Raw genomic sequence first — 27,812 nt, forward strand, 5'->3', positions numbered from 1 at the left:
GGGTGTGTGTGCTCAAAGTCCTGAGTTGAGGTGGGGGGGATTGGCAGAGCAGCCCAGAGGGTCCAGCGGTGCTGTCAGTCGACAGGAGGCTTCCTGTTTGAGCACGTCTACCTCGCTCTGGTCCAAAACCCCGACTTACCGCAAGACTGAGGTGGTGTAGAGGCACAGAGACTCAATTATTCTATGTTCTGTTCATTCTTCATACAGGTTTCACCCTCTGAGGTCTGAGACCACATCACGTAAAAGCACATACAGACAGCTGGCACTGTACGGCTGAACAGTTTCTGTAGATGGCATTGTCCACATCTGGTAGAGAAATATGTGGACGCCGAACAAAGAAGAACATTGAGTGTAATGTGCCAGCATTAAATCTACGGCTCCTGCTGCACGCTAGAGCTTCATTTTTTAAGAAAGTGCTCCACCTGCTGGCTGTAAAAGGGAATACAAAGACATGACAAAGTTGAATGTTTCCATATCAAAGTTTATTGCTGACATGCATGTAGAGATCTGATGAAGTAGAAAAATATGTTTTTTTATACAAACGTGTTTTTCATCTGTACAAGTACGCAGTTTTCTGTATCTAGATGCCCATGACCGACCAAGCAGCTTACAACACATTGTCCCATTGGGTTTAACCTACACCACGTTTCATATCCTACACCAAGTTTCCAGTTGAAACAGTCAGCAATATATTGGTCATATACTGAAGACTTCGGACTTTAGAAGCAGGGGGAAAAAAAATCCATTATAAAAATCAAACTGGGGAAAATAAATAAAATTTGTCTTCTCGTCTAATCAAGGGGTATTTCTATTTTGGTTAGTAGTTTCCTGTAGGACCCAAAGGAGTACATTATCTTCAAATTCTCTATCAGTTGGCACACTTTTCAAGTTTAAAATCATGCAACACTCACATGTTTTACACAGAGTTTAACCTCACACTATTTCCATGCTTTTCAGTCCACATCGCAGTCTACCAATACAACTCTGTCAAACAAACATTGAACGTGGTACAATCCACTAGCTAGAGAGTGAAACACTTTTTGATTATGGGGTGGGGTGGGGGGGGGACGAAAAAACATCTGGAATGTTGTGGAAGATGGCTTAAGACACTTCCCACAGACGATCATTTAATGTCAGCATTCAGCAATGGCTACGGTGTTCATGAAACACCCCGTTCTGATGGAACGATCTAGACTACTACAATACTGCTGTATACCCATGGAATTCACATTGAGGTGGGAGAAAGCAGACAGCTCTCAAGACATTAATTTCGCCTCCGGATGTGGTGGTTGATGGCCAACGTGGCCCATAATGCACGTCAATCGGCATGTGTTGAAACGGGGTTGGTATCTCGCTGAGTGGAACTACATACATTATGACTGGCGCAGTCACGATGGTACATATTTACATACTGACCAGAGAGTGCAGCCTTGTGTGGGGATTTCTGGGGGTTAATGATGGGAGAAAAAAAAACAAAACAACACTACAAAATCCCCTCCTGTAAATCAAGATAATGTGCGAGTATCATTTTCTGTAAAAAATAGAACTATGCAAAAGTCAGTCTCGTTATTAGTGTAGCTTAAGTTGACCACAGACTCTGTGGCAAAATGGCAAGAAAATGATTCAGGAAAAAAAAAGACACAAAAACAGATGCTACACTTTCATGAATGTGGCAGAAAAGGATCCAATGAGAATCACTGTGAGCTCACACTTCTTAAAGCTGAGAGAGCAGAGATTTGGGACCTGTGCACCTATTAGAAGATATCTCCATTTAAAATAACAGTTTAGACAGGCTATGATCAATGTCCGTGATGCAAGCCCCAGTGGTTTGGGGGGTGAAGGGGGGCCACACAAGTGAATAAATAAATCAACATGAAATTACAAGAAAAGAAAAAAAAAGAAGAAGTAAAGACAATTGAAAATATTCCAGAGCCTATGTTCATGCAATCAGTTTGAATATAAATAGGAAGAAGTCTAGAGAGCCTAAAGCAGGTACCAATACGCAAAGGCAAGTTGCAGTGTACAGATGCCTAACAGTCACTGGTTAGTAGCTTTGCCATGGTTTGATAAAAGAGAAGAATGCATTAATAGCCAAGAAGACCCAGCAACTAAGCTTAAAACCTGCGAGTCTGTATTTTCATTTCTCTACGAAATATTACAGTATCGATTACCAGCCACCAGCGAGCCTCTGTATAAAGAGCCGACGTGGTGAGATAATACAAGCATGTACAAGTTGAGCTAGAGAGAGGGCTTGAGAATGGCAATAGATATGTGAGATTTTCCAACCTTAAGAAAGCATTCACGGCAATCATGACAGTCGCAATAACATTCAGTCAAGCCCCGTCTTAGCAAAGCCCGCTCTGGTTTTCACAGTGTCTGCCACTGAGGCAGGCCAGATAACAGAACACAAATGATTGGAGGATAGCTTAAAGGGTCTGTGACTGTCAGAGGTTAACAGCTCGACAGCTCTGCAGACCCTCGTTTTGCCTGGCCCGAGAAACACACGCGTACACACTCATGGATAACTGCAGACGTATCAAAGCGTAGATGACAGTTCACATTCACACTGAAAAAAATCTTGTCCCATGATCTGTCTTGATAAAAGAGAAACAGGGAAGTTGGAATACCTGGAAGCCATTTGATTCTGAATGAGGCTGTGGGTACCAGTTTCCTTGGCTGTAGAGTAATTTTAAGACATGATTTTTGGCAATAGAAACATGACAGTGCCTGATCTTCACTATAATGGCACTGAGAAAGCGTTACCATCAATATGCCTTGGCAGGGAGGATCCAACAGTTTTTCCCATTCAGTTCTTGGCATTGTGACTTCCAGGTACCTCACACTAGCTGCCTAGATGCTAAAAATAGATTTCCACAGGGATGAGCAAAAGCAGGAGACAATGTATGCTGCAAATATCAAAGGATGCACGTACACATACTTTGATATTTACCATCTTCAATCAAAAGGTAGGGATAAAATGCTACTTATTAAGGTAAATATGATAAAAAGCTTATTCAGATTTTTCGAAACCACTGAAAAGGTTTCAAAGCATCATCACTCTGACAGAAAACATTAATGCTTTATGTCACTGGTGGCATCAAGACTCCATTGTTACAATCCCTTGTCTCAGAACAGTGAGCATGGTTTACCAACAGAGAAGAGAGACAGAGAGGTAGATTGATTTGAAGTCAACAGACAGGACCAGTCTGGATCATTATCGGTACAGGAAAACAGAGGAAGAGGAAGGAGTGGGAGGAGGGTGGAATGGAGGTATAGAGAAGTGACATCTGTGATCAGTTGATCTGACTTGAGGCAATACCATTAACCACTAGGGAAGAGAAGGGGTTGCTACATGATTCTGGTCCTGTATTGCTCAGGGGATCCAGAGTTGATGAGGAAAGTGTTACAGTAGGGAGATCTCTGAGGAGGAGGAGGAAGGGGTTAATCGTCTCTTCAACACTCCAGGCAGAGCCTTGTGTTAGCCCCCTGTGTGACTGTGCCATCAGCTTGGGTGCACAGTGAGATCTGACTGTGGGGGACCTGAGGGCTAGGAACCTTTGGTTCAGATCTTCCTCCGGGGCTTTCCGTGTTTCACTAGAGGATCCAGACATGAGGAGTGAAGTTCTAAATCGGCAGTTTGTTCTGGTGCCCTCCTCAAGCAGGCTCCACATAGCTTGCCCAAAGCCCACCTACGAATGGGTCTGTCTGTACCCTGGTTCAGGCTGGGCCTCCTATATGCGAGTTCAGTTTTAGGGCTTGTCCTCCTCAGTCCTTTCTGGACTCCGCAGGACTGTACACCCTGGAGAGGTCAGACAGGCTGAGATTGGTAGTTGGGGACTACTTCCGGAGGAAACGTTGTGCCAGGATGGCGGCATCTAGCGGGCTGACAGGCTGGGCGTCGTGGCCCAGACGCCTCACAGGTGGGATGCTGCCAAACTGACGCTTGGTGAGAAAGCTCTTGGCCTCGTGGATAGTGTTCTTCTCTTCAGCCAGCAGCAGCTGCTGGCGCATGTAGTTCTCAAACTCGTACTGTGAAGACTCTTCTATCACCTTGGCCTGAGGGAAGAAAATGTATTCTGTTCAATGTGCTGCGACATCTGAGGCGATTGAAATAAACATGTTCTCTGAGTGTATCTGAGAAGTAATAAAAAAAGTGGCAAAAAACACAGGAGAAAGATGAATTTGCATCACATGATTACATCTAGGTAACTCTCCATGTTAAATAGCTCTATTTTAGCTTCTCTGGATATATCCAACTGGCTCCATATTCAGATCTGTGATGTCATGCTTCTCTAATAATTTACCTCTTGCAGATTATCTGGGTGATTGACCTGATCGTCAATATCCGGGACCACCTGCAGGGGGCCACTCAACGATGAAACAGACTGCCTGTGATAACGGTAACAACAACAATGACGATTAATAACAGTGAGTATGCCAGTTTGAAATAACCTGTGTAGAATCACTTATGTAATTTTTCAAACATCCAGCAGGGGGGAGGCAGTTACCATGAGGCGATGATGACACCGAGAGACTCCAGCACCTCTCCTGCAGTAAGCCTCTGCTGAGGGTCCAGCACCAGCAGCTTTCGGATCAGGCACACTGTGTTCTCTGACACGCGACCGTCCCTGTGAGGAGGTGGACGAGAACAGAAGGGCCAGTTTAATTTGAAAGTCCACAGAGCAACTACTGAAAGACTATACTGCCAGTTCCTGGGTTCAAACTGAGTATGAACATGTGGTCATTTCTCAGGAAATGTTCTGCTTAAAAAAAACAAACATCTTTAATCCAGCTGAAGTATGCAAAAACATTTGGTCGAAATATATAAACAATGACTCATTTTGAGGGAGACATTTCTGTCACTTTAAAAACTGTAAATTGTATTCTGTATAGCAGAAAAATGAAATAATGACAGAATACAGAGTACAAGCGCTGTGCTTTTAATATGCTGTCACTGTTGTCAGCAGTTAGATACCATTGCTTTGAATCTCCACCAAATGTCACATGCACAGGACAAGTACTCACTCTGGGATGGAGTACTCAGCAGCCTTGATCTTGCGGAAGAGCTCTTGAGGTATGCTGTCATAAAAGGGGAACTGGCCATAGAGCATGGTGAAGAGGACCACGCCAAGAGCCCACATGTCACTGGGTTTACCACGGTACGGTCGACCTAGAGACAGGAAGGAGAGACCAAGATCAGTGAGATTGACAAATGTGGCGTTTGAAATGGTGACAGCAAAGTGCTTCAGCGTTTGTTTAGCGCAATGACAGTTTATGCCCTGAGTGACTCAGGGGTGATCAACCTTTTAACAAGTTCAATTCCTGTAGCATCGCCAGGTCTAATGATTAACGAGATGTGCAAACACAAACACATGCAATGACTCCTGATCCATTACATTTCCTAGAAATTTCCAGCACACTATGAAAATGGGAGAGCAGTTTTTTATAATTAACCCCCAGTCATTAAATCAGTCATGGATCTGTGATGAATAAACTGGAGCTGGTGAGGGTGGAGGATCACGACTGTGCACGACCATAGGCAGTGTTGTTACAGCCAGGCAGGCAGGAGCAACAGCAGCAGGCAATTATGTTAAAGCTTGTGACACACATACACACACACACAGGCGGGGGATGGGAGGGGAAGGGGGTAGATGGGAGTAGTTTCCCTCTAGTGAGTCATCAGTGTGTGAGTCACTGAAGCTCTGTTTAATTGTGTGCCTGTCACGTTATGCTGATATACACGCCCGGGTTATAGCTACAGTTTGAGTGGTTGGAGGTGAAAGATTTCTGTTTGAAATGATCCTTCTTAATCTTGTACACTGTCCAGGACGATGTTCTGGAAATCAGTGTATTAAATGGATGCAAGTGCATGATAAAGCTTCAACCTGATAGGTGTGTGGCACTCTGGTCTGCACATTTACTTTGAGAAATGAGCATTGTGAAGCCACACAATACAAAGAAATGGATTTCTGCTTTTGTCAGACAAAGGAAGTGTTTCACACGAAGAGGAAAGTAACTTCCTCTGCAGACACATACCATGAGAAAATGCAACATCACCGTGATTACAAAAACAACGACAGAAAAAAGAAGCTATTCCGAGCTTTTGTCAGTCCGAGATTGCAACATAACCTCTTCCTCGTTGCTTAATAACCGGAAAACCCAACACAAGAATGATTAATGTTGTGCAATGCTCTTTTAAAAGAATCCCAGGATCTTATCTGGACCCTGCTCAACAAAGGTCACTTTTCTAACCAGAATGATCTGGTACGGCATTTTGGGAAGTACATTAACAATTGTTTCATTTCCAGTTAAAGCACTTTAACCCTATTTCACATCTTACAGTGGACAGTGCTGAATCCAGGGCAGTGAGGAAGGTTTTTACACCTCTACACATGTCATCACACACTGCAAAAACAGGTGCCACTTTTGGCAGGTGAACATCATCCAGTTTTTCTCACTTTCAAAAATGGACATTCCCTGACCGACCGTCTCAAAAGTACCTTTTGATTGTCCTTTAAAATGAGCATGCATGTAACATATAGGTTTTTCACTCACTGCTTAATACATCAGGGCTAATGTAAGCCGGACTTCCTCTCTGGTCTTTCAGCAGGTCGTCCTCGCTCACCAGGTGCTTTCCCAGGCAGAAGTTGGTAATGGTAATTCGGTGAGTCCTGTAAGAAATAAAAACACATTTGATAAGTACCTTTTAAATTTAAATCAGAAATGAAACAAATATTCTCACTGCTTATGAACACACACCCCCACCCCCGAAGTCTCTTTAACTTGATCAAACCGTGGCGAACACTTAGCCAAACAGTGTTACTCATCCTGACAAAATGCAAGTTTAGAATGTGCAACACTGAACACTCACAGCATGAAGTAAACACAGGCTGATGGAGACACGGAGAACTTGTGAGCGTGTCTTGTTGTTTTAATATCTCAAGGTTCGCTGAGCCTAAAAAATATATCAGGATCTGAAGCCTGCCAGATGCAAAACAGAGTGTGCACACCCTTATTAGAAGAAAGTGTCCCGTCTAATGTTACACTTGCAGTTAAGACATATATTTTTGTCATTAAAAAAGGGCCCTGAAACTCTTGACCACCCTACATTAGGGTTTATTTTAGATAATTCTCATTTATCTATGTTCTTATCGCACCCGTGTGTTCTTGTTTTTGTACTTTCCCATTTATATAAACTCTAATGCTCTACACAAAGTAAGTTTATGACGTCGCTGTTTAGCCGATGGCCATCTTCCTACATCAGGCCCGAGACATTTCGAGAACAAGACCAGTCCAGACACAGTGGCGCTTCAAAGTCTGAGACGACCCACTGCTGTTACAAGCAATGTTTGATTAATTTGGTTTCTGTGGAAACAATGTGGCACTATAGGATTTTTCTCTGAGTCATCAAGGTAAATTTAGTTTGCTTGTGGTGGAGTGAAACCTAACATTATTAAAGCCGAGGGACTACGGACTGTTCTATATCTCTGTTCTTTCAGCAGAGAAAGAGAGAATGAAAAAAGCCGCACTTTGACAAACATATGAGTCAACCTGTGGCTTGGGATAATTGTCTCGATGACTAAGCCTGCATGGTGATGGGCTGGCAACGAATATATAAAGCTCGCGAAGATTTAAAATATGTACACAAACACGCAACTTCAAGGGCACCCACGCAATCACTCCCATGGTGAACACGCACACGTGAAAATGTACGCAAAAACACATGAGCATGCACAAAAGCTATGGTCTAGAGCCCGGGTCCTCTCAGGATCACGCTCTTCGCCCACATCCGCTTTCTAAAAAGCCTGAGGTCAACAACAGCTTCCCCTATTCTCTCTCACTTTCACACTCTGCTACATCACACACACACACACACACATACACTCATTGCTCCCATTACAGCATCTGGAGCCAATTTCTGTCAAACACTCAATTTTCAACCAAATGCTCCTATCCCAATCTTCCCCTCAGAACATTCAAATCACGTTATTTCCAGTGACTTATGTGATTCAACCCTTCAACAGCTTTGGTGATCCAAGTCTTTATAACCATACAGTGGCCTTGTGATCTGCACAAGGATGGACCAGAGGAACAGAGCGCAGTGCTTCAAGGACCCTCGACATAAAAGCTTCCTTTATGGAGGAGTCTGTCCTTTTGTCTGTGTGCATCACGACTCAGGGTTCTATTCTTGCACCGGAGATTGGGTAAATGAAATTGCATGTTTGCCTCGTGAGGCAAGGGTCCCTGAGGACTGAAGAGAGACCACACCGTCTCACGCTTCCTGGTCATGTGACCCCGGCTAAGTCAGGAAACCAGAAACCTAAACAGCCCTGACTTCTCTTTCCCCCCCGCAACATTTTGCTGAAAATACACCAGCTGACGAGAAAGGAGGTTAAGCGCAGGGCAACTTTTGCAGACAGCAGCAAATTTCATTTCTCAGAAATGTTAGCGCAAATGACTTGGAGGGTTATACTAGGAAGACCCAAGCTTTACTGAAACAAATATTTTACCCTAATTTCTAAAATGGATGGCATTATTGAATTATGGCTACCACTAGTCCAATATTGTTTTAAGCTTCAAAAACAGCAATTTCAAAGATAATTCAGCAAAGAACAAACAAAAGAATACAATCTAAAAACTCGCCATCCCTGAGATAATAAAATATTTACGTAATTTACGATATAAACTAACAGGAACTCTCTGGGAGAAATAAAAACAAAACATGAATGTCCCTTTCGAAATATAACAAAAATTTAGGAAGTCAAAACAGCTTAGACACGAATCGTCAATGTCCCTGCAGATTGATTTATGACATCCTGCTTTCATAACAGCTGGCTCTGCAAGAGGAAATCACATCATTCTTGCATAAACTGCTGAGCTTGTTGATGGCGGCTGTGCATTTCCCAGAGTGACGACAAGTGGCTGGAGAGGAGAGGGGATTTTGGGATCGGTCTGCATCTTAAATTGCCCGTGTCCTTCCCATACTGACTGTACATTCATACACATCCAGGGTGGAGTGACGGCGGAAATGTGCAAGCAGGCAAAGTGTGGTGCATAACGGAGACGGGAAAAGTGAAATGAAAAAAAAAAAAGGGATGTGACAAAGAGGATAAAACCGAAAGACAATGAAAGGAAAGGGGTTGGGGTGTATTAGAAAATAGAGAAAAAGCAGAGTAGAGGGTGATAAATGATGACTATGTGTGTGCATGTGTATGTGTGTGTGACATGCATTGCTGTGTGAGTCAGCTCTGAGCTATGGGGCCTTTGGCAGGCCTCTCCTTTGTCTCCAGCTGGGACGGAGTGTTCCGCTCGTCTGCTCTTCGCCCTGCCACCCTCCTCCCCTGGCCAAAATACTCTCCTGTTTCATCACCACCACCACTACCGCTGCTGCTGCTGCCGCCGATGGAGGTCTGAGATGCAGAGTGTATCTGGTAAAAAGATAAGCCGGCAGCCCAACATCTCAATGCACCTACTCAGACATGCATATTCATGCATGAGAAGTGACTGAGCAGAGTGTGAGACAACTCTGGGATTACACTCACTTGTGCGTGATGCAGGCGCACTCGATGTTTGGATGTGAAGGTGTGTTTAAGCAAGCGTAGGAACAGAGAGTGTGTGTGTGTGTGTTAGTCATGTCTTTCCAAATGAAAAGACTGACTCTGTGGGATGATTATCAGTCTCCAAGAATTTGCGTGCAGGCCTCTGCAACCTTCCATAGGTTCAATGCAAAATCTAGCTGAATCAACTCAACTTAAAAAAGCAGGTAGTAGCTAAAATACATACAGTGAGAGGGTGGCTTTTCACCACACACACCCACACACACACACACAGTATGTATGGTGTTGGGAGAAGACTTTACAGATGAGTAGTTTTCCATTCTGCAGGGCCTATCTGAACTGCAGCACACTGTGACCCGAGGTGCACTCACCAGGGTCCTGTGTGCTAGCCATCCCCAAATTCTCTCCCACGGAGAACAAAGCAGTGGCATATTCTCTACTCTGTTTTGCACCAGAGTCCAGTCCCCCCCGCGCTTCCCAAAAATCTGACGATGGGGAATGAATCAGCCTTTACTCAACACACAGACACGGACCGAGAGTCAGGCACAAGAGAGCAAAGCTTTAGGTCCCTACGACTGATCTCACTCCTAGTCTGAGAATGTGACCCCTGCTTGGGTTTACAGCCAAATGCACACTAGATACAGGCTGCTGGGGCCTCTCTCACACACGTGAGCTGAGGCAGAATGACTTACTGGCAGGCTAAAATGACTGACCCGGTATAATGAGAGAGGTTACTGGCCAGCAAACTGAGTGATGAGGTCGTATGAGTGAATGCATTTCTCTTACCGTTTGTTCAGCACCATGTTTCCCAGCTTGAGGTCTCTGTGCACAATGTTTTTCTGCACACAGGAAAGAAAGAGGAGAAAGGAAAAGAAATGTTTGGTCAAATCAAGATGAGGGAATCACTGGTATCAAAACAATCAGTGTTTTTGAGAGTGGCATGCACGCATGGGAGATGAGTAATCAGAAGAGAATGTAGAACTAGCTAACAATAACAAAGCAACTGCTCCTACAGTGGACAAAAACAATGTAGTATCCAAGATTTCTGCATTGATGAAAATAGAAAAAGGCGTGCCCATATTTTCTTTCCAGCACTCTGTTAGGTAGCAGGGCTGTAAGTAACGGTGATTTTCGTTGTTGATTAACTGAGAAAATAAAACAGATTAATCTTTGGGAGTGCATGTGTCAAAATTCAGGCAGCCTGTTGCTCCTGCTCATTCGCCTTCTTCTTTTACCATACTTGTCTAATCTACCAATTTCCCCTCTGGGATCAGAAGTCTATAAAATGTCAGAACATGGACAAAAATGTCTATCAGTGTTTCCCAAAGCCCAAGATGATGTCCTCAAATAACTTGTTTTGTCCATAAGCCAAAAGATATTCAGTTTACAGTCTAAGAGGAGTAATCAAACAAGAAATGATTCACTTTTAAAAAGCAAGATTCACTCTTTTTTTCTTTAAAAACATCACTTGATTATCAAGAATAGTTGGCAATTTATTTAATAGCTTTCAACTAATCACCTTATCTTTGCATCTTTATTGGGTAACAGAATCAGTATCACCTTTGTACACCTTTCTACACTCACCTTATGAAGGGCCTCCACCACACGCACCACGTCGTAGAAGATGACGATGGCCTCGCGCTCGCTCAGCCGTTTCTCCTTTATAACATAATGCTGGAGGTTTATTAGATCTGCAGTCTTGTCGCTGAAGTCGTGAGCACACAGGCAGTCGAGCACGAGGCAAATCCGCTTCTTCATCTTTCGCACTTTGTTGGCCTCCACGTCCTCCACTATTTCGTAGGCTCGATCCTGGGAAGCAACAACAAAGACTAAGTGTGAGCAGCTATCTTCAGTCAGGTGCTTACTTTGAAAGTGGACAGAGCTGTTGATGTATGATGGAGACACTTTCCAAAAGCATCCAATCAATATAAGTCGAGGCATCCATGGATGCATCAAACTGAATGGATTCTTGTGCCATACTGGCTGATCAAGCGGATTCATTCAGCTTAGAAAGACATTCAAGCAGGGCAGAGGCCATCAATCACCAGCCTGCATGCAGCCGATGCGAATAAGATACATCTACCCCTCCACAGCGGGTGGTGGAGGACGAATAACAAAAGGTCATTCCTCTTCTTCCAACTCCAGTCTTAGCAGAGTCACCACCTCTCATCGATTTCTGAATCAGGTTGTCAGTTTTTTTTTTAGATGCAGTCAGCACCTCTGAAAGCATACATTATTAACTGGTTCTCTCACAGTGGTGATGCACTATAATAATCCAATCAATATTGCAGGCCTAAATGAATCAGAGTGCATGGCTCAATGCTGCTATTCTGAGAACACCGGCAGAGTGGAACAGACAGGATGTGAAAGAGAGACAAAGGAGAAAAACACACACAGAGAGAGAGAGAGAGAGAGAGAGAGAGAGAGAGAGAGAGAGAGAGAGAGAGAGAGAGAGAGAGAAGATGGAACAATAACAAAGTTAAAGGAGGAGGCAGACGGGAAGACAGGTGAGGGAGGGGGCTCATTGTGAATGGATGGGGCTGTGAATCGAGAACGGCTGCAGATAAATATGGCTTATAATGGTGCTCCCACTTCTCTATTGAAACAACCCTGATAAGGAAAATGCAAGCAGCTGGCCGGACTAATGGCAAGCTCACCTCTGCCATTACCGAGCTGATAAGAGCATGCTGTTACTTGTACTTACATCGTGAACTGAGCGGAAAGTGACAAAAAAACTTCTCTGTGGTAATGTTGGCGTATTTATCATGTTCAACTATACAGAACACTCGCCCACACAGAGCTGAGTAATACACCACAGACTATAAGAAACTCTTCTTTTTTGCTCATGATATTAATTATCATCTGCCAACAGAAATGTAGCTTCATTGCCAAACGTGTGCCGGTCTCCGTCTACCTGGAATAGGCCGTGATGGTGGACGACCCCATCCTGGTTGTGCAGCAGAGAAAGGAGGGAGTACTCTGTGTGCAGCAGCATCTTCCCCTGCCTCTCCTCCTGAGTCTCTCCTGCAGAGTCCACCCGCTCCTCCAGCGTCAGGATCTGCCGTAACCACACAACACACACACACACACGACCAGAGCAAACATTAGAGGTCACGAGACAGGAGCTTGTACAGGATCAGACAACGGAAAGAGAGCTTTAACCGTTTAGTATGAAGCTAATCTTCAGCCCTGACACTAAAGCTTTTAAATGACTCAAGACATGACATTAAGCTACATCTGCTACGCATTTAACAACAAGGAGATAGTATAACATCACTGCAGTTTAAAACAGTGGCTCATATACTAATGTGAAGTAAACAAGCTGTGCAGCAGACACCAAGGCGCTGAAGTCATGGGTATGAGGGGAGGGTCCTGCACTGATTCACTACATGGTCGTGGGGGTTAAAAGTTGACATTCCAGGTGGGGTGCTACCTTCTTCCCTTCTTCTATAGCCCCCTCCCTTGTGTAACAGACACTGGATAGCCCCAATAAACAGATTGCCCGGCTGAGGTTTTGTTGTTTGCACGAGACTGAAACAGGCGGCCATAAAATGACCAGGACATCATAGCTTTGTGTTGAATGTCATGCCAGTTTTTAATTGATTTGTGTGCTTAACTCATTACGTTTGAGAAACAGGAAAACACATAAAACATGCCAGCCCCGACAGACTTACTTTGAGCTGATAGAAGTCATCGGTGCCGTCCTTTCTGGCCAGACACTGGACTATGCTGGGCACTGGTGAGTTGCCCAGGCGAGGCCCTGCAAGGACAAGAAAAGGAACAGCTGCATGACCAAAAGGCAGGCTGCATGCCGGAGTGTGTGCTCTCGCTGCAACTCATTAAAGGCTGCATGTGCACGTACCCATTAACACCCCAAGTGTAATGTTTTCCTTGGCACTCTGCATTGCAAATAGTTGGGGAAGTTGTGGAGTAGAAAACATCCAAGTTTGAGAGTATGGGATAGAAATAAATTTTCCAGAGGGAGGAAATAACCTGGCTCCAACACAGACTCGGACCTTTCTGGTCGATGTCATGGGGATCAGCAAAATTCTTCACATTCTTGTCTCAGGCGTGAGTGCACACAGAGACACCCCACGACTCTCTTCTGCAGTCACACACAAACGCACATATCTTTCCTTATTTCCTGCACATGCACACAGGTTACACATGCTCACAAAAAAATGACACACTACATGCAACCTCAGCCGCACATACACTTTCAGCTATTATTTCTATACTTTTGGGGCTTGTGTATACACTAGTAGCTTCCTCACCAAGGATGAAGGGCCCGGCTCTCTTGGCGTTGTTGCCGGATATCCCGGGACATTGCAGCTTGCTGGCCCTGCCTGATGTCTCTCCAGCCCCCTTCTCCGACGAGCGCCGCTTGGACATACTGGAGCTCTGCAGGGGAATATATCTGATTAGTACACGGGATAAAGATAGTCAAGTTAGAGGGTAAGTGCAAACATGTGACTGCAGGGACACAAACTGCTTAAGGAAAAATAACATCAGTAATCTGGAACCCAACCATGTTTTATAAATAATTAGTCAGTTTAAAAATAAAGACTATAGCCAGAGCTTTACCAGTGGTCCTGCAGGCTGGTTGAGAGTGCTCTGATTAGTGAACAGTAGTGAAAGGAGATAAACTTCAGGGCAGCTCCACCCAGCCTATTTTAAATATCCCTCCCACACATTTACCAACACCTCAGTGTGAATGTGAAGCCATTACGGCTCCATTCAGAGTGATGGCTGCTGGCGTCAAGGGCGACACCTCAGATTCAATCTCCCCAACAGGCAATGCGAATGAGCCACAATCTGCAATTTAAATTAAAAGTGCTTTCATGCAAATAAGATGAATTGCGCCAACACAAAATTCTTTAAACAGAAGCATCTTTTATTTATGTCTCAGCACTGAACCACATGTCCATCTTTAGCTTGTCCTGCTGCAGTGGACACGGGTTTAGAAAATCCTTCTGCTCTTAATCTGCGTGTTTTATCTCAAAATCTGTACAGCCGGCTTATCTGTGCAGACCTTCCCCTGCAAGGACATGCGTGTTCGAACAAGGCTGAAAACAAAAAGAAGATAACAAGCCCTTACACTACGATAAGGAACTATATTCACATGGCAGAAGAACCAGTGACACAATATGACACATCATCATTACACAAACTGCTTTAACTGCCGCAGCAGATCTCCCTCCCAGAATTCAGAGGTATGCTTTGTTTACTGATACTGAGTTCCAATGTGATGAAACCCCATCTGTTTCCTGTAACAGGGAAGTAGTGCCTTGAACCGAGAGGAATGACTCACCCTGCTGTCGTCCTGAGTTTCCATTGGACAAAAATGCTTAAATGTCTAGGTGATGACACCAATAAGAGCATGAAACGTGCCCCCAAGCCTCTGACATGTGCACTATATCAACTGAATTAAAAAAAACCTCATTGAAGTCCACGAGAAAGGCAACACAAAGTAACATATCTGAAGGAAAGAGATCGCTGCCTGACAGCGGTGGCGTGCATAGTTTAGTCAACTACTTGAGAGGTGATTCAGACTAGTAAAATTCAAAGCACCTCAAACTGCAAACTAGGCATTCAGCAGAGAGCTGACGAACACTAAAAAAACTTTAGAATATGTAACCAGTCCTGCAAGTGCAACAAACTGGAGGAAATGTATATTTTTAATGAATCAGGCCATCTTCCTGTTTCAAAACTAATCGTGCGCCACTCGCCAGTTGGCGTTTTTGGGCAGTGAGAGGAGGCAGGCCAGTTGGCAGTCGGTATGGGCTGATATGAATTCTCACTTCCATGAGGCTTTTTGTGATCCCAGACAGCAGACAGTGTCATCATCATGTCTCTCGCCCATCTGTCTCCATCTCCACTAGTCATCACCCACTGAGTCTGATGAGCTGAGGTTTTCTGACAGCATTTATGGCGCAAGCCAGAGTGACACCAAGTCACGCTGCCAATAGTAAGAGAACATCTTACTCTAGAGCGCACGAGGCAACGCAATGGATAATCCAGCAGCCAGAGCAGTTGGCAGAATCGATAAACTACACGCTGCTTCCAGCGCTGCCAGATAAATACATTTTAAATTGTTGGGTGAGTGCTAGATTGAATAAAATAAGCAGACAGTGTCAAAGCTAACGGGCATTTCATTTGGGGCCAATTCACACATTTTAAACAAGGTTATCTGCATGCATTTCCATTCTCTGCAGCTACATAGTCAGAGTTTAAAAAAACAACATACCAATCCATGCACCTTGGACTTATAACACTAAACTGACTCATGGACACAAACGGCTCCACAACACACACCAAACGGTCCCAAGGCTATTCATCTACCTACTAAACACCAGCTGTAGTGCTGTGGAGCCAACCCCTGACACATCTAAAAAGCAAAGGTCAATGCAACCAACTAATGCACTGACCTAAATGACATCAGCGCGATGACAGCACACAGCTATCCTTTTCTGACACTGCTGAGCCTCTCTGCACAGCCAGTGATCTGGCAAGCAAGACTGCCTCTGCCTCTGACTGTACCAGAGGGAGGACGAGAACAGATACAGCCTCTGAATCATATCACACAAAAGGAGGAGAGACACGCTGCCGGTGCCCACGAGAAATGTGGGCTCCTTAAATAGTATCAGAACAAAACAACCACGTAGGTGTCTCAAGATCCACCCACCCAGACTCCATGCCACTTGTCTGGCTCTGCAGGAACAGCTTGATTGCTAAATCAAGGTAGTGTCAAGATGGACAGAGAAAGCATGGGGGCACTTGGGCAGGTAGTAAACATGCAAGTGGATGAAGCTAGTTATAGACAGCAGGACCCAAGTCTATGATGCCACATATGGATCAAACACAAAGAGATAAAAGCAACTCGAAGGTCACACAGGCTTCAATGAAACGTCAATCAATCATGTCAGCGTACACACTATCTACAACTATCTCACTGCAGCTGGCTGTATTATTGCAACAACAAGTCTGTGTACACAACGTTTGAATCCACGGACGATAATAAATAAAAATGCAGTCAGTGTCACACGTTGTTTGGTGCCATTTTGCGACCACAAGGTCTGGACACAGTCGAGTCCTGGCAGCGGACAGCGTAAACGAGACGGGTCGCGGAGTGAAACGCTGACGTTATGCCTTACAACTTGTGCAAAACCACTCCACAGACAGCTCATGGCTCGAGAAGCCGGCTGCTAATGTGTTTAACCCACAACAATGACTATTTGACCACCCGGAGACGCTTTAAAACACACGCTGAGCCGCATTTTACACGGCGTGCGTTCGTGTAGACAACGTCTGACTGAGGTGAGCCGTTTAAATAAACAGAAACGTGACGCTACACGTTATTATTTCTTTTTTTTTTTTTTACAATGTATGGGTAGCTTAAAACAACGCTTAAGTGCATATATAAACTTAGCAGGACTAAAAAGCTCAGTGAATACCTCGGTTAAGGACGCTGCCACAGCTCCGGGCACACACCGGCCACACAAAGGGGCACACAACACAACAAGAGAGTTGAGCTTTCGGTGCAAACTACACCGAGCAGCCGCTAGCTTGGATAGCTTCTTTAGCATGTACTCTTATATAAGCCGGAGAGTTTTCAGCATGATTGCTGGCGAGCGGCGTTGGCGCACACCGAGCCGGAGGCTACAGAGCAGCCGGGAGGCCATTTAAACAAAGTAGGTAATATTACAGCTGGCTAGCGTTGCCAGAAAGCTAGATAGCAGTGTAGTCGCTACCTCGCTTACCTCGAGCCAAAACCGCCGAGTAAAGTCTGCGTTGTCTGCCTACAACGTCGACATCTCTCGGGCAAACGCTGTGGTGGATGCGCGGAGCTTCTCGCTTAAACAGGAGAGACCACAGAGGGTTGGTTTCGGGTTGTTTAGCCTCTGTTACCGAAATGAGCAATTAAGGAAAAGCCTCCGCTCTCCGCTGATCGCATCTTTCCACAGCGACAGCGCCACCTGACAACGGAAATGACGCACATACTTATTTGATTGACAGCCGCGCTGGACCAATGGCGGCAGCCGTGTGTGTTGTCTTTTTTTCTCGTAAATGGTGGCGCACCGTGGCCTGATGACGACATTTTTTGCATAATAAAAGTTGCAAAATGAAACACATTACGTCATAGTTGTCTGTGTGGGAAAAGTTTGGCACAGTCAAATTAATCTTAAAGAGAAACTGATTTTTATGCTTTAAATGAAACTGATCTGAACAAATATGTGCTAAAAGACCACTGCTCAAAACTTTCAAAACATGTCTATATGCACATCAAAGTAGAGATCGTTTGATCTGATTTTGTATCAGACCATCAGTGCTGCACGAAGTGCGGCACTTCAATAGTTGAAATGGGGATATTTTGGGCCCACAGGACAGACAGTAACACTCGAGCGATCAAAAGTTGTTGTATAATGTCTTCTGTAGTTTTAACAGGTGCTTTCAAAGGTCTGAGAAATGCATCAACAAACTAAATAAACAAACAAACTCTCTTTCTTTTCATGACTGAATAAACTGAATAAACAAACTGACCTTAAAGGACAACACAATTTCATACAGTTTTACTTTGTTTATATGTGGCGGACCCTGCCACCTTTCTAGATTCAAACAGGTTTCTGGGGAACTTATTTATCTCTGAGAACAGCTTGTTTATTCAGTTATGGAAAAAAAATTCCCCTCATTAATATTGTAAATATTGAAATTCTGAGTTTGAATTTGTTCTCCAACACTACATAGTGCCCCTTTAAGGAGTATGAAACACCACCATGTGCAAATGTCAATGTGGGTACACAATATTATAGGCACTTAAAATACCATTCTGGTGGTAAAACATTGAACAGACTGAACGTAATTTATTACAATGCCAACTAAGAACTTTTTATACTGTCCTAAACTCTACATGTATGTTTCTATAGCTGAAGGCAAGGCACCTGAATCCAACTGTGCACATAGAGGTGAGACTCTGACAAAATTTCACCAGCTCTATACTGTAGTTACTTTTTAATGAGACACATTCTGCACCTCATTCACCACATGACTCAGTAAAAATTGTGCATCATTGCATTTGATCAGCACTCATCTGATAAAGCATTTTATTTTCAGTATTTGAGACTCCTTGTCCAACCATAATATTTCGAGATCAAGGCCACGTGTTTGTGGAAATTGCACTTCGATAGGGCTTCAAAGCCAACACCACCAAGTTGTTACTCATCTACTCAGCAAGCATTTTTTTGAATGACATTTAGTAAAGCCCACCTATTTTATCAATTTGGACTCCCTGATTAATCTCAAATACCACCCACAGCTACTAGTTTCAGACCAGTGGGCAGGTGTGATAGAAATAGAGAGGGTACGCTAAATGGCAAAGGCTTACTTGAGTTTCTCTAGACTTCCTGTCTTGACTCAGTAGAGAGCATATGCCCCCGGCCACATGAAACATTTGTCAGCCTGCGGCTTTACAGTGTCCTACCCACAGCTTTTAAAGGGGAAACTGAATCGTATCAAATGCGGGGTCTATATATGAGAAACAGGGTTTATTTGTGTAATGTGAAGACAAATGGTTGCCAGGACTTTGTAGATTCAAATGTTTGTAATATAACTTGTGACCCTAATCGAACACGCAGTGCAAGTCCTCCCTTATTGCATTTTAAAAAGCATTTAAAAATGCTGTTTTTTGCCACTAAATAGTTGTTAAAATCGATTGGGCAATTATGCAGGGTTAATCATGTTATATTGTTTTACAGTGAGGTTAGCTGACTCCAGTCATACAGGATGACTGGCATGAGCTTCAGTTTCTGTTTGTTTTCCAGGTAGGTTATATCCTCAGGGCATGTAGTGTTTCTTGTCTCGCCTTTGCCAAGACTATTGGGAAGACCTCGCTAGAGAACTCCACCCCCAGATCAATTCAGAGAAATGTCTCAGCATGTTTTGCCTGTATGGTATGCAGCGTGTTCGTGTGTGTGTGTGTGTGTGTGTCTGAGTGTGGTTGACTGGGGGAGTACAGACTGAGACTGACTTTTGAGACCTGCTGTCTGCAGGCAGCCTGCACACAAATATCTTGGGCACATCGAGCAGTTCTAATTGTAGGTGTTAAATTGTGGATTGCATTCAAGCATATTGCTTTTAATGATCTGGTTAAATGAAGTATAAATAAATATAATCATTCACATATTTGTTGTTTGACATTTTAAGCGAATCCTACATTCACACTGATGAAATTAAAAAAAAAAAACTCGCTTTGAATACACCTATGACCTTTTGGTGCATTTTTTTCAAAGACAACCTGACTGAATAGTAAAACACACTAACAATGTGTGGTAGTCACTTTGAACAGACCACACACAGTACATGTTTATAAAGGCCAGACAGCTCCCCCTAATGTCACACCTTGTCAACTACAACAAGCTGTTACAAGGTTCATGCCATCATTAACACACTATTGCATCAGTACACAAGCCGATGATATGGCTCATACAATAATATGTGTAAAATCGTGTTTTTTTTCCCCCAGCTATTTATTAAAAATCCTACATTGGACATTCAACAATTTAACAACTGCAGCTATATGTACTTCTTTATACACAGAAAATGATACATTCATATAAATAAAGTATGCAATAAACATATTTACATATCAGACAATTCCTTATATTGCATTTCTCTATATCAAAATAATATACTGATCAGTGAGCACATTTCTGGGTCATAGCTCAAAATCTCACAGGGTTGTGGGAAATGTCTTACAAGTTGATGCTCACGTAAATCTTACCAAAATAAAGATTTCAGGGGATCTGAATCACATTAGAAAGAGCACTTGGGTTTCCTCCTATTCCCCCGCAACTTAATTTAATTACTTGTTCATTAGAATACAGAGGAAGTTAACAAACTCCCTCTTTACACTTTTAATAAAACATACATGGAATTATGGACTACATGCCAGAAAAGCATCCAAAACTGTGACGTATTCTTATCATTTAAGATACACGACATTGTGTGTAGTTAAAGGAATGTGTTTTGTGTGTACCGCAGTGCAGCATGAATTTAAAAACATCATGACATTAAAGAGATGTTTTGCCATTACCACATACACGTGATCAATACACTGATACATACCTACTGTATGTGTTGATGCACTGAAACTCTTTTCAGTTTGCAGCAAGCTATTACAGTGTACTGCAGCTTAAAGCTCGGCTCACCACATTCTTAATTATTTAACTATGCACATTTGCAGTTCATCATTTGACAACCAATGGAAACACCCACTCACATTTGCATTTTTAAGCAGCCAAACAAGAAGGTTTTCTGGCTGCATGTGAGGTCGCTGCAGTGTATTTGCCGGTACAGACAGCAGACTGGTCTACAGTAGAACAGGCTGGTGACGATGCATTTTTCCCCGACCATCGGGGGACTTCTGTCAGGATGTCACAGGCCGTCCATCATGGCCAGAAGGTCGTCTCCTTTGCTGCTGGCACTGGGAGATTGATCCCCAGACTCTGTGAACTCTCCCATGATCTTGGCCAGCTCTGCATTGGCCTGCTGGTCCTGGAAGACAATGTTATCCACCAATCACAGTGGTCATCACAGGGACTTATACCTCATTACAGTAAATCTTGTTAGTCTGCTAAAGCCAGTCTCTGATTATTGACTTTATAACCTTAAGCCTGTCATTAAGATCAGTAAAATTCGGGGTCCATTGATAAGGGGTTGCTTATCAAGTATAAAAGACAGCCATAGTTGTGAGAGGTTGGGGGAGTGCAGACTTCATCAAAAATTAGCTTAGGTAGACAGAGGTAGACAAGAAAAGTGGGGTAGAGAAGGGTATGATATGCAACAAAGGCTGGTAGATGGAACCGAAGTGGTGCTGTAACCATTCGGCTACCAAGGCGGTCGTAGTTCTAGAGGTTTCGAGACAAGTACTGACCACATTGAGAGCCGTCCCAGATGCTACGTTTTGATTCACGATTACCAAAAAACAAGATGCGCTTGTTGGGGCACCTTAGAGACTCCGAAAAAGCCAACAGTCAAAAACAGAGCAGACATCATGGCTACAAAGAGCTCCGAAGATAGAGTGGACGCTGACATCTTGCTTGTTTTTTGTCAACTATCATGAACATTAGCTCCTGTCACACATCTCTCCAACTGGAGTAATCTTGTAATCAATAAATCTCGCCTGAGATCAGTTGTGTAGTTTGTGCACCCTAACATCGACATGACAACAACCACAATGATGTCTTGTGGTTTGAGCAACACAGCAACTCTGACGTTTTCATTGTCTTGTAGTCTGCACCTGTCCTCAGATGACATATGCACGGTCAGACCATTTGTCACTAAATGTGCAGTTAATTTTTGTTTTCCATTACACAAATACTGGGACATCCAATTCCTACTGTGAGAAACACTTTGAGAAGACAGATAACAAAGATTTACCTTTGTTGCTTGGATTTTTATGACTCCATATGAAAGGTCATCAGGTCTTGATATGAGTGCCTCTCTGTGAGAAAGGAAAGTTGAAATGTTGGTTGTGAGTAATCACAACAACTTAAATGTTTCTTTACACCACAAAGGTAGCAGTTTCATTTGATCAAGTGCTGTGCAAACACAAATAAGGTGACTCACTCTTCTTCCTCATCGGTGGCAAAGAGGTTGACTCTGAAGCCGCTGTCTGCATTCCCTGGTTTCTGGACCTCTAGCCCTCCCATTAACTTGGCCAACAGATTCAGCTCCTCTTTAGCCAGAGGGTTAGGAGCAGTGTTGACCTGTTGACACACAATGGCTCATTTACATCTGGTCCAGGGTCACTCTGTCAGATTCCTGTGCATGTTATTTACTGTGGACACCGTACAGAGTCTTCAACATCTTACTTCAGCGCATGACATTTTCTGTGTTAGTAAAATCCTTAATATTTGCAGTGCTGACAGTGAAGCTGTTTCACCTTAGTGTGCTGAGCAGAATTCTTAGACGTTCCTGACATGTGGGTTTCCACAGGCCGGCTTACACTGTACCTGAATTAAGAGATAAAAATTAAAAAAGAGATAATAAACACTTACGACCATGCAACATAGTGCCAGAGATACCCTGCACAAGTCATTACAAATGTTTTATTTACAATTTACATGTATGGTTCTTTGCAATATGTCAGACATATTGACACACCATCATGGCATAAAGTACGATGACTAAATCCAAAGTTTATGGGCTTTCTGGTTCAGGCTGATGTTATACTTTTTTAGCAGAGTGTTTGTGATTGTGATTGTGTGACACATTGTGATTTAATGAAATCATTTGACATCAAAGAACTTAAGTTTAAATACCTATGATTCCCCAAAAGTGACTAGAACTCATCAGTCATCTTTCTAAACAGAATCTAAACATAAAGTTCAGTTGCCAGTGACTTAGTATTTATATACATTATATCTCACGATCATGATATTAGAAAATCATCAACAGCCCTCTTCAATTGCATAAATACAGTACCACCAAGTCACGTCATGTAATTTTTTTGTATGTTGCAGAGTCTTACATATTTGTGCCTAGTTTGGTGACCCTGTCTCCAAATATCTCAAAAGATCCCTCCCGCAGAGCAGCAGTGTAGTTTCCTCCATTAGTGAACTGCAGCCTGGTCGTCTCTTCACCTGTACAGCTAAACATCCTGGAATTACCAGATACAAAATACAAAATATTATTGACAAGCATGCTTCCAATACTCTTTGTTTCTATGCACAGCAACACCAGACTGTTGTTTTCTCCACAAAGCCTGATTTGGTCTGACTGAGACCTCTGTTGATTTGAATACACTCTTATAGCTCAGGTGTTCTACATGTGAGCTCTTGTTTCTTCGTATGTTTTCAATGTTTCACTGTGCACATACAATCCTTTAGTAATTTGATCCAAGCTAAACATGCCACTCATCTAAAATTAGCACGCAAATGCTTGTTCAACAAAACCTCTAATGCAATTAGCTGCCGATAGGCCTGCTTAACTTAAGATCACAGTGTCTGGGTAAGATCAGCAAACATATGAAAGACCAAAAGGTAAACATTACAAATCATCGGAAAAAGACCAAAAGGTGAATTTTTCTGTCAAAGCCAGTTGCTTACTGCCAGTTTCAGTTATCTCCATCATTCTTAAGAGTGAAGATTGTTTGGGTCTGAGTGAAAACAGCCGTACACTGTGGTACCTTATCAGGCCAGGGACTTGTGTTCCATAAGGCACCGGACCGCTGGTGGGAAGCACAAAGCGGCCATTGGAGTTCTGCACTTTGTCCTTAAGGAAAATGGACACCTGGCATAGAATAATACACAGAGACAGGCTTGTAAGGGAAATAGATAAAAGAAAGATAAAAGATAAAAAAGCTAAAAGATAATATGATTTTTTCCAGCCGATGAATACAAATTTGACAAAATAATAAACTTACTCTTATATGCATGTCTTGGAAGAAGATGAGGAGAGTTTGTCTGATCAGCTGGAAGTCCCCACTAGACAAGGGTGTATACATCTTAAAAATATAAAAAATAAAAAAACAAATAAAATGAATGAAAAATAACTTTGATAAAACCAGCCATGGAACAATATAACAACAAAGATAATAATAATAAAAAAACAGGAACGGGATTTTAATATAGCAACATACAGTAGATTATCACTGTTATCATTGTCAAGCTAACAACATCAGTCACTTCCGGGTAGACGATAGACAATTATAATCACAGAACAAGCAATAAAAAAACAAAACAAAACAGTAGCTGCGGACATAATGTGTGCAGTGACTGTGTAGATATTATATCTGTAACTGTAATGTCAACTGTTTGATTTTATCTCAGCATAATGTCTTCCTTGCATCATTGAATATATTAAACCAGAAGAGTCAATACAACAACACTAAAATTTACTTCAAACATTGTGTATCCATGTTTTAAATAAGCCACTGCTTAAATTGCTTCCATTAAAGGCTTCTATTGCAGTCAGTATGAAGTTGTATTGGCTGGTTTTTTCTTGCCTTGACCGGTCTGCTGTGTGAACCTTCATATTATATTGCTCATAAGACTATGACACCTTTAACACAGACTGATGCGTTTCCTCTTCTTGGTCATACAAGATGTACTACATGGCAGTTTTTTAAACCGTGTTTGAGGAACAACAATGACTCACATGTATCATCAGTTGTGATCGTGGGAAGTCAGGTCTATACTCTACAGCTGGCTATGTATGACTTAACAAAAGGAAGATGTTTACATCTGAGGTTGTGTCCCTTTTCTCTTTTGTCTTGGTGTACTTAGCCATGCTTTTAATCAGACTTAGTTAAAATACCACCAAAAGCTCAAAGATCTTGCAGCACACTTCAGGAAAACCCGACAACTCACGTGTAACTTCGCTACCCATTCCTGTGCATATGTGAGGTGAGTGAAGGAATGCATCATACCTCTATGAGCTGTTGGTACGTCTCATCAACCTGGCTGAGAATGCTGGGAGTGTCTTTCACAAAGTCTTTGATCGCATCCATGTGGTTGAAAGAGACTAGCAGGATGTCCTTGGGTCGGGGACAGAGAAGCACTTGGTACTTGAAAGCCATGGTCATCAAGTCATAGAGCTGTGAAGAGGGACACGTGCATGACTCCAAGGACTCATATGAATAAAATGAATGCTATTGTTATATAATAAACAGCAGAGGGAGCCATATACAGCAGTATGCAGCGTATAAGATAATGTGTGAAAAGCTTTGAGTACTAAAGTGAAAATCAAAATTACACAATTAAGAAAAAAAAAAGAGACTTGCAGGATACAACACAGTTTACAGCTGTACAGGACGGCTACGTCTGTATACATGACGACTTACCTTGTCCATGCTAGCTTGATTGAGTCTCATTATAGAGGCATGGGCCAGTCTGTCAAACACAGTCCTCAAGGCCTTTTTGGAGTAAAGCTCCTGCGGCTTGAAAAGCTCTTCAAGGAACTTTTTGTTGAACATGGTGGTGATGATGTCATTCATAACTAATCAGGCAAACAGTACAACAGAAAAAGTGCACAGATAGTTAGATGAGGTTAGACAAAAAGTACTCTCCACACTGTAGACTCAGAAGCAGGCAGATGAGCATTCTATACTATATGTCGGGCAAAACCATCTCATCCAAAGCCTAACCCAAAAGCCCTAATAAAGCAGCAGCGTTGAAAGCCATCAAGTAGTAGAGTAGCATCTAAATAGCTAGGTAGGACATTTTTCGTGTTTCAACTTAACCCAGATTTTTTTTTTTATCTGCTTTGATTAGTTCTACCAATCACTTTTGCAATTGGCAAAAGTGATTTTAGGCAATGTTTTGACTTTTAGAAGTCAAAGCTATCAGATAACTTCACCTTCTTCCCCAACATTTTGCAAGCTTTTTACTGGCTCAAGGGTGAGGCAAATAAAGTTTCTTAACACTGTGAGACTATGTGGTATTTTCTGGTACTTACCCACAAGGAAGCCACAGTTCAACAACAAAAAAAGGAACTGTGAAAAATTAGACACTGCTCACAGCAAAGGCATAAAGTGTGGTGACCACAGATAAGATTATGCAGAAAAACAAATGCAATGCACTTGTCATTTGAGTAAACTAGGGGATGCTGTGTCATATGTGGCATACGGGCCTATTTGGCAGCTTGAAATGCTCTTTAATTTGATTAATAGAATCAAGTTTTTCAAACTTCTCCCTCCATTTTTTGGGGGCCATTATACAAATGAATGTCCTTATAAATGTTAAAGTGTGTGGCCACTGGCCAGGGCATGAGCATTTGAGTAACCTAAACACATACGTGATGTACCTGGGTGCAGAGACAACATCAGAACACGTGTTGCTTAGTTGTTAAAGCTACTTCAAGGAACTTTCTTGTTTTTTGCTGAGTCTGGAAAAGGATGATGATTATGACACAAGTCAAACTTTCTTTTGGTGCTGTACTGTACCGCCAGACTACACAGCAGCTTCTTTACTAAGGTTGTGAGACCCCTCAGCACATCCACAGCACTGTGCCATAAAAATAGTTTTAACTTTATGACTTATACTGGTGACAGGCATTAGAAACAACTACAATAATGTTACAGAAATAACCAATCTTCTGGCTGATGGTCATTCATAACTGGAAAGTTGAAACTGAAAGTTCCTTGCAGTACCCTTTAAATGTGTGCACATGAAGTCTCATCTGTCTATGTATCAAGTCCTATTGTTTATTTAAGCATGTTGCTCCAGTCTAGGCCAAAGCAGAGCAAGGAGCTACTAATGCATCAGTGAAAAACTCTGCAGTGATACCTCTCCTTCTGTCATCGTCTATCCAGCCAGCTATGGTGCAAACATTATGAATTGAAAAGGAGATATGTAAATGATATAATGTTACCATAGCCATATTGTTAGATTAAAAAAAAGAGACATGACCAGTAAAAACAAATCTCCCTCTCCCTTCCTCTATATATACAATGTGGGTGTGCATTATCTAAAGTCATTTTGTGGTAGTCAGGCTTGAGATTATAGTCAGGCTATCTTTTATACCATGTTTAAGAGCAGTTGTCCATTTATTGACAGTGGACCATTGGTGATTCCGAATTGAAAACTGTAACTAGAAACTGTTGGTGACTTATGATTTAAAAACAGCCAAATGACCAATACATGTTACCTCTGTGCATAGACTTTGTATGACTCACGGACAATTATATATAAATGATTAGTTTATAATACAGTAACGGACAAACCGACCGAGCTGAGAGTGCATTCATCGCAGTGTACGTTAACACGAACGTTTTACTGCAGGGTGACATTTGTGTTGTTATCTGGATAGCTGCTAAGCTAAGCTAGCTACCTTTCTTAGCTTTGTCAGCGGGGATATTCTGGGCTCGAAGCCGCTGGTCCAGGATGTAAAGCATCTCTCCGCCGAGGTTGATGAACAGCAGAGGCAGAGTTCTTGAAGACATGACGGGTTTTGGACGGCTGAATCCCTCCAGGAAACGTAGGTAGCTAGCGAATTTAGCTAGCTTAGAGTGCTTGCCGACAGGGGGGTCTGACTGTTTGGTAAAGCCTCTTGTGGTTGCCAGGCCACGAAACGAACAGCCAATCAGAGGGCAGTACGTTATGACGTACAGGAAAGAGGAGGGATCGAGAAGTGAAGATGTGATACTTTCAATTTAAAGGTGCAATATGTGGTTTTGGGGAAGACATTTTATTAAAAGAAGAAATATCTTAATTTATGGACCCTGCCACTTTTCTAGCTTCAAACAGTGTTCTGGGG

The 27,812-nt window shown here is 42.7% G+C and overlaps 2 protein-coding genes across 4 annotated transcripts; both read right to left on the minus strand.

The window, feature by feature from the left end:
• Nucleotides 1-460: 460 nt before the first annotated feature.
• stk40 (serine/threonine kinase 40) lies at nucleotides 461-17,523 on the minus strand. Of its 3 annotated transcripts, none has more exons than XM_084357932.1 (11): nucleotides 17,318-17,523; nucleotides 13,832-13,958; nucleotides 13,232-13,317; nucleotides 12,472-12,615; nucleotides 11,142-11,366; nucleotides 10,344-10,396; nucleotides 6,556-6,671; nucleotides 5,026-5,170; nucleotides 4,509-4,628; nucleotides 4,305-4,389; nucleotides 461-4,056 (listed from the first exon to the last, which is right to left on the minus strand). In XM_084357932.1, exons 2-11 carry the CDS (start codon nucleotides 13,947-13,949, stop codon nucleotides 3,838-3,840), a joined length of 1,311 nt encoding a protein of 436 aa, XP_084214058.1. In that variant the 5' UTR covers nucleotides 13,950-13,958; nucleotides 17,318-17,523; the 3' UTR covers nucleotides 461-3,837. The 3 variants fall into 3 exon arrangements, with proteins under 3 accessions (XP_084214058.1, XP_084214059.1, XP_084214057.1); XM_084357933.1 differs by having other exon boundaries at nucleotides 17,309-17,523; XM_084357931.1 differs by lacking the exons at nucleotides 13,832-13,958; nucleotides 17,318-17,523 and adding an exon at nucleotides 13,420-13,586.
• A 2,600-nt stretch (nucleotides 17,524-20,123) lies between these two features.
• Nucleotides 20,124-27,614, minus strand: oscp1b (organic solute carrier partner 1b). Its single transcript, XM_084357954.1, has 10 exons — nucleotides 27,387-27,614; nucleotides 25,399-25,553; nucleotides 24,985-25,152; nucleotides 23,980-24,060; nucleotides 23,743-23,846; nucleotides 23,086-23,214; nucleotides 22,498-22,567; nucleotides 22,182-22,321; nucleotides 21,993-22,056; nucleotides 20,124-21,107 (listed from the first exon to the last, which is right to left on the minus strand). The coding sequence occupies exons 1-10, from the start codon at nucleotides 27,496-27,498 to the stop codon at nucleotides 20,988-20,990; spliced, it is 1,143 nt and encodes a 380-aa protein (XP_084214080.1). The 5' UTR covers nucleotides 27,499-27,614; the 3' UTR covers nucleotides 20,124-20,987.
• Between the last annotated feature and the right edge of the window lie 198 nt (nucleotides 27,615-27,812).

This window comes from Pagrus pagrus (assembly GCF_965226575.1).
Source record: "Pagrus pagrus genome assembly, chromosome: 7".
NCBI lineage: Eukaryota > Metazoa > Chordata > Actinopteri > Spariformes > Sparidae > Pagrus > Pagrus pagrus.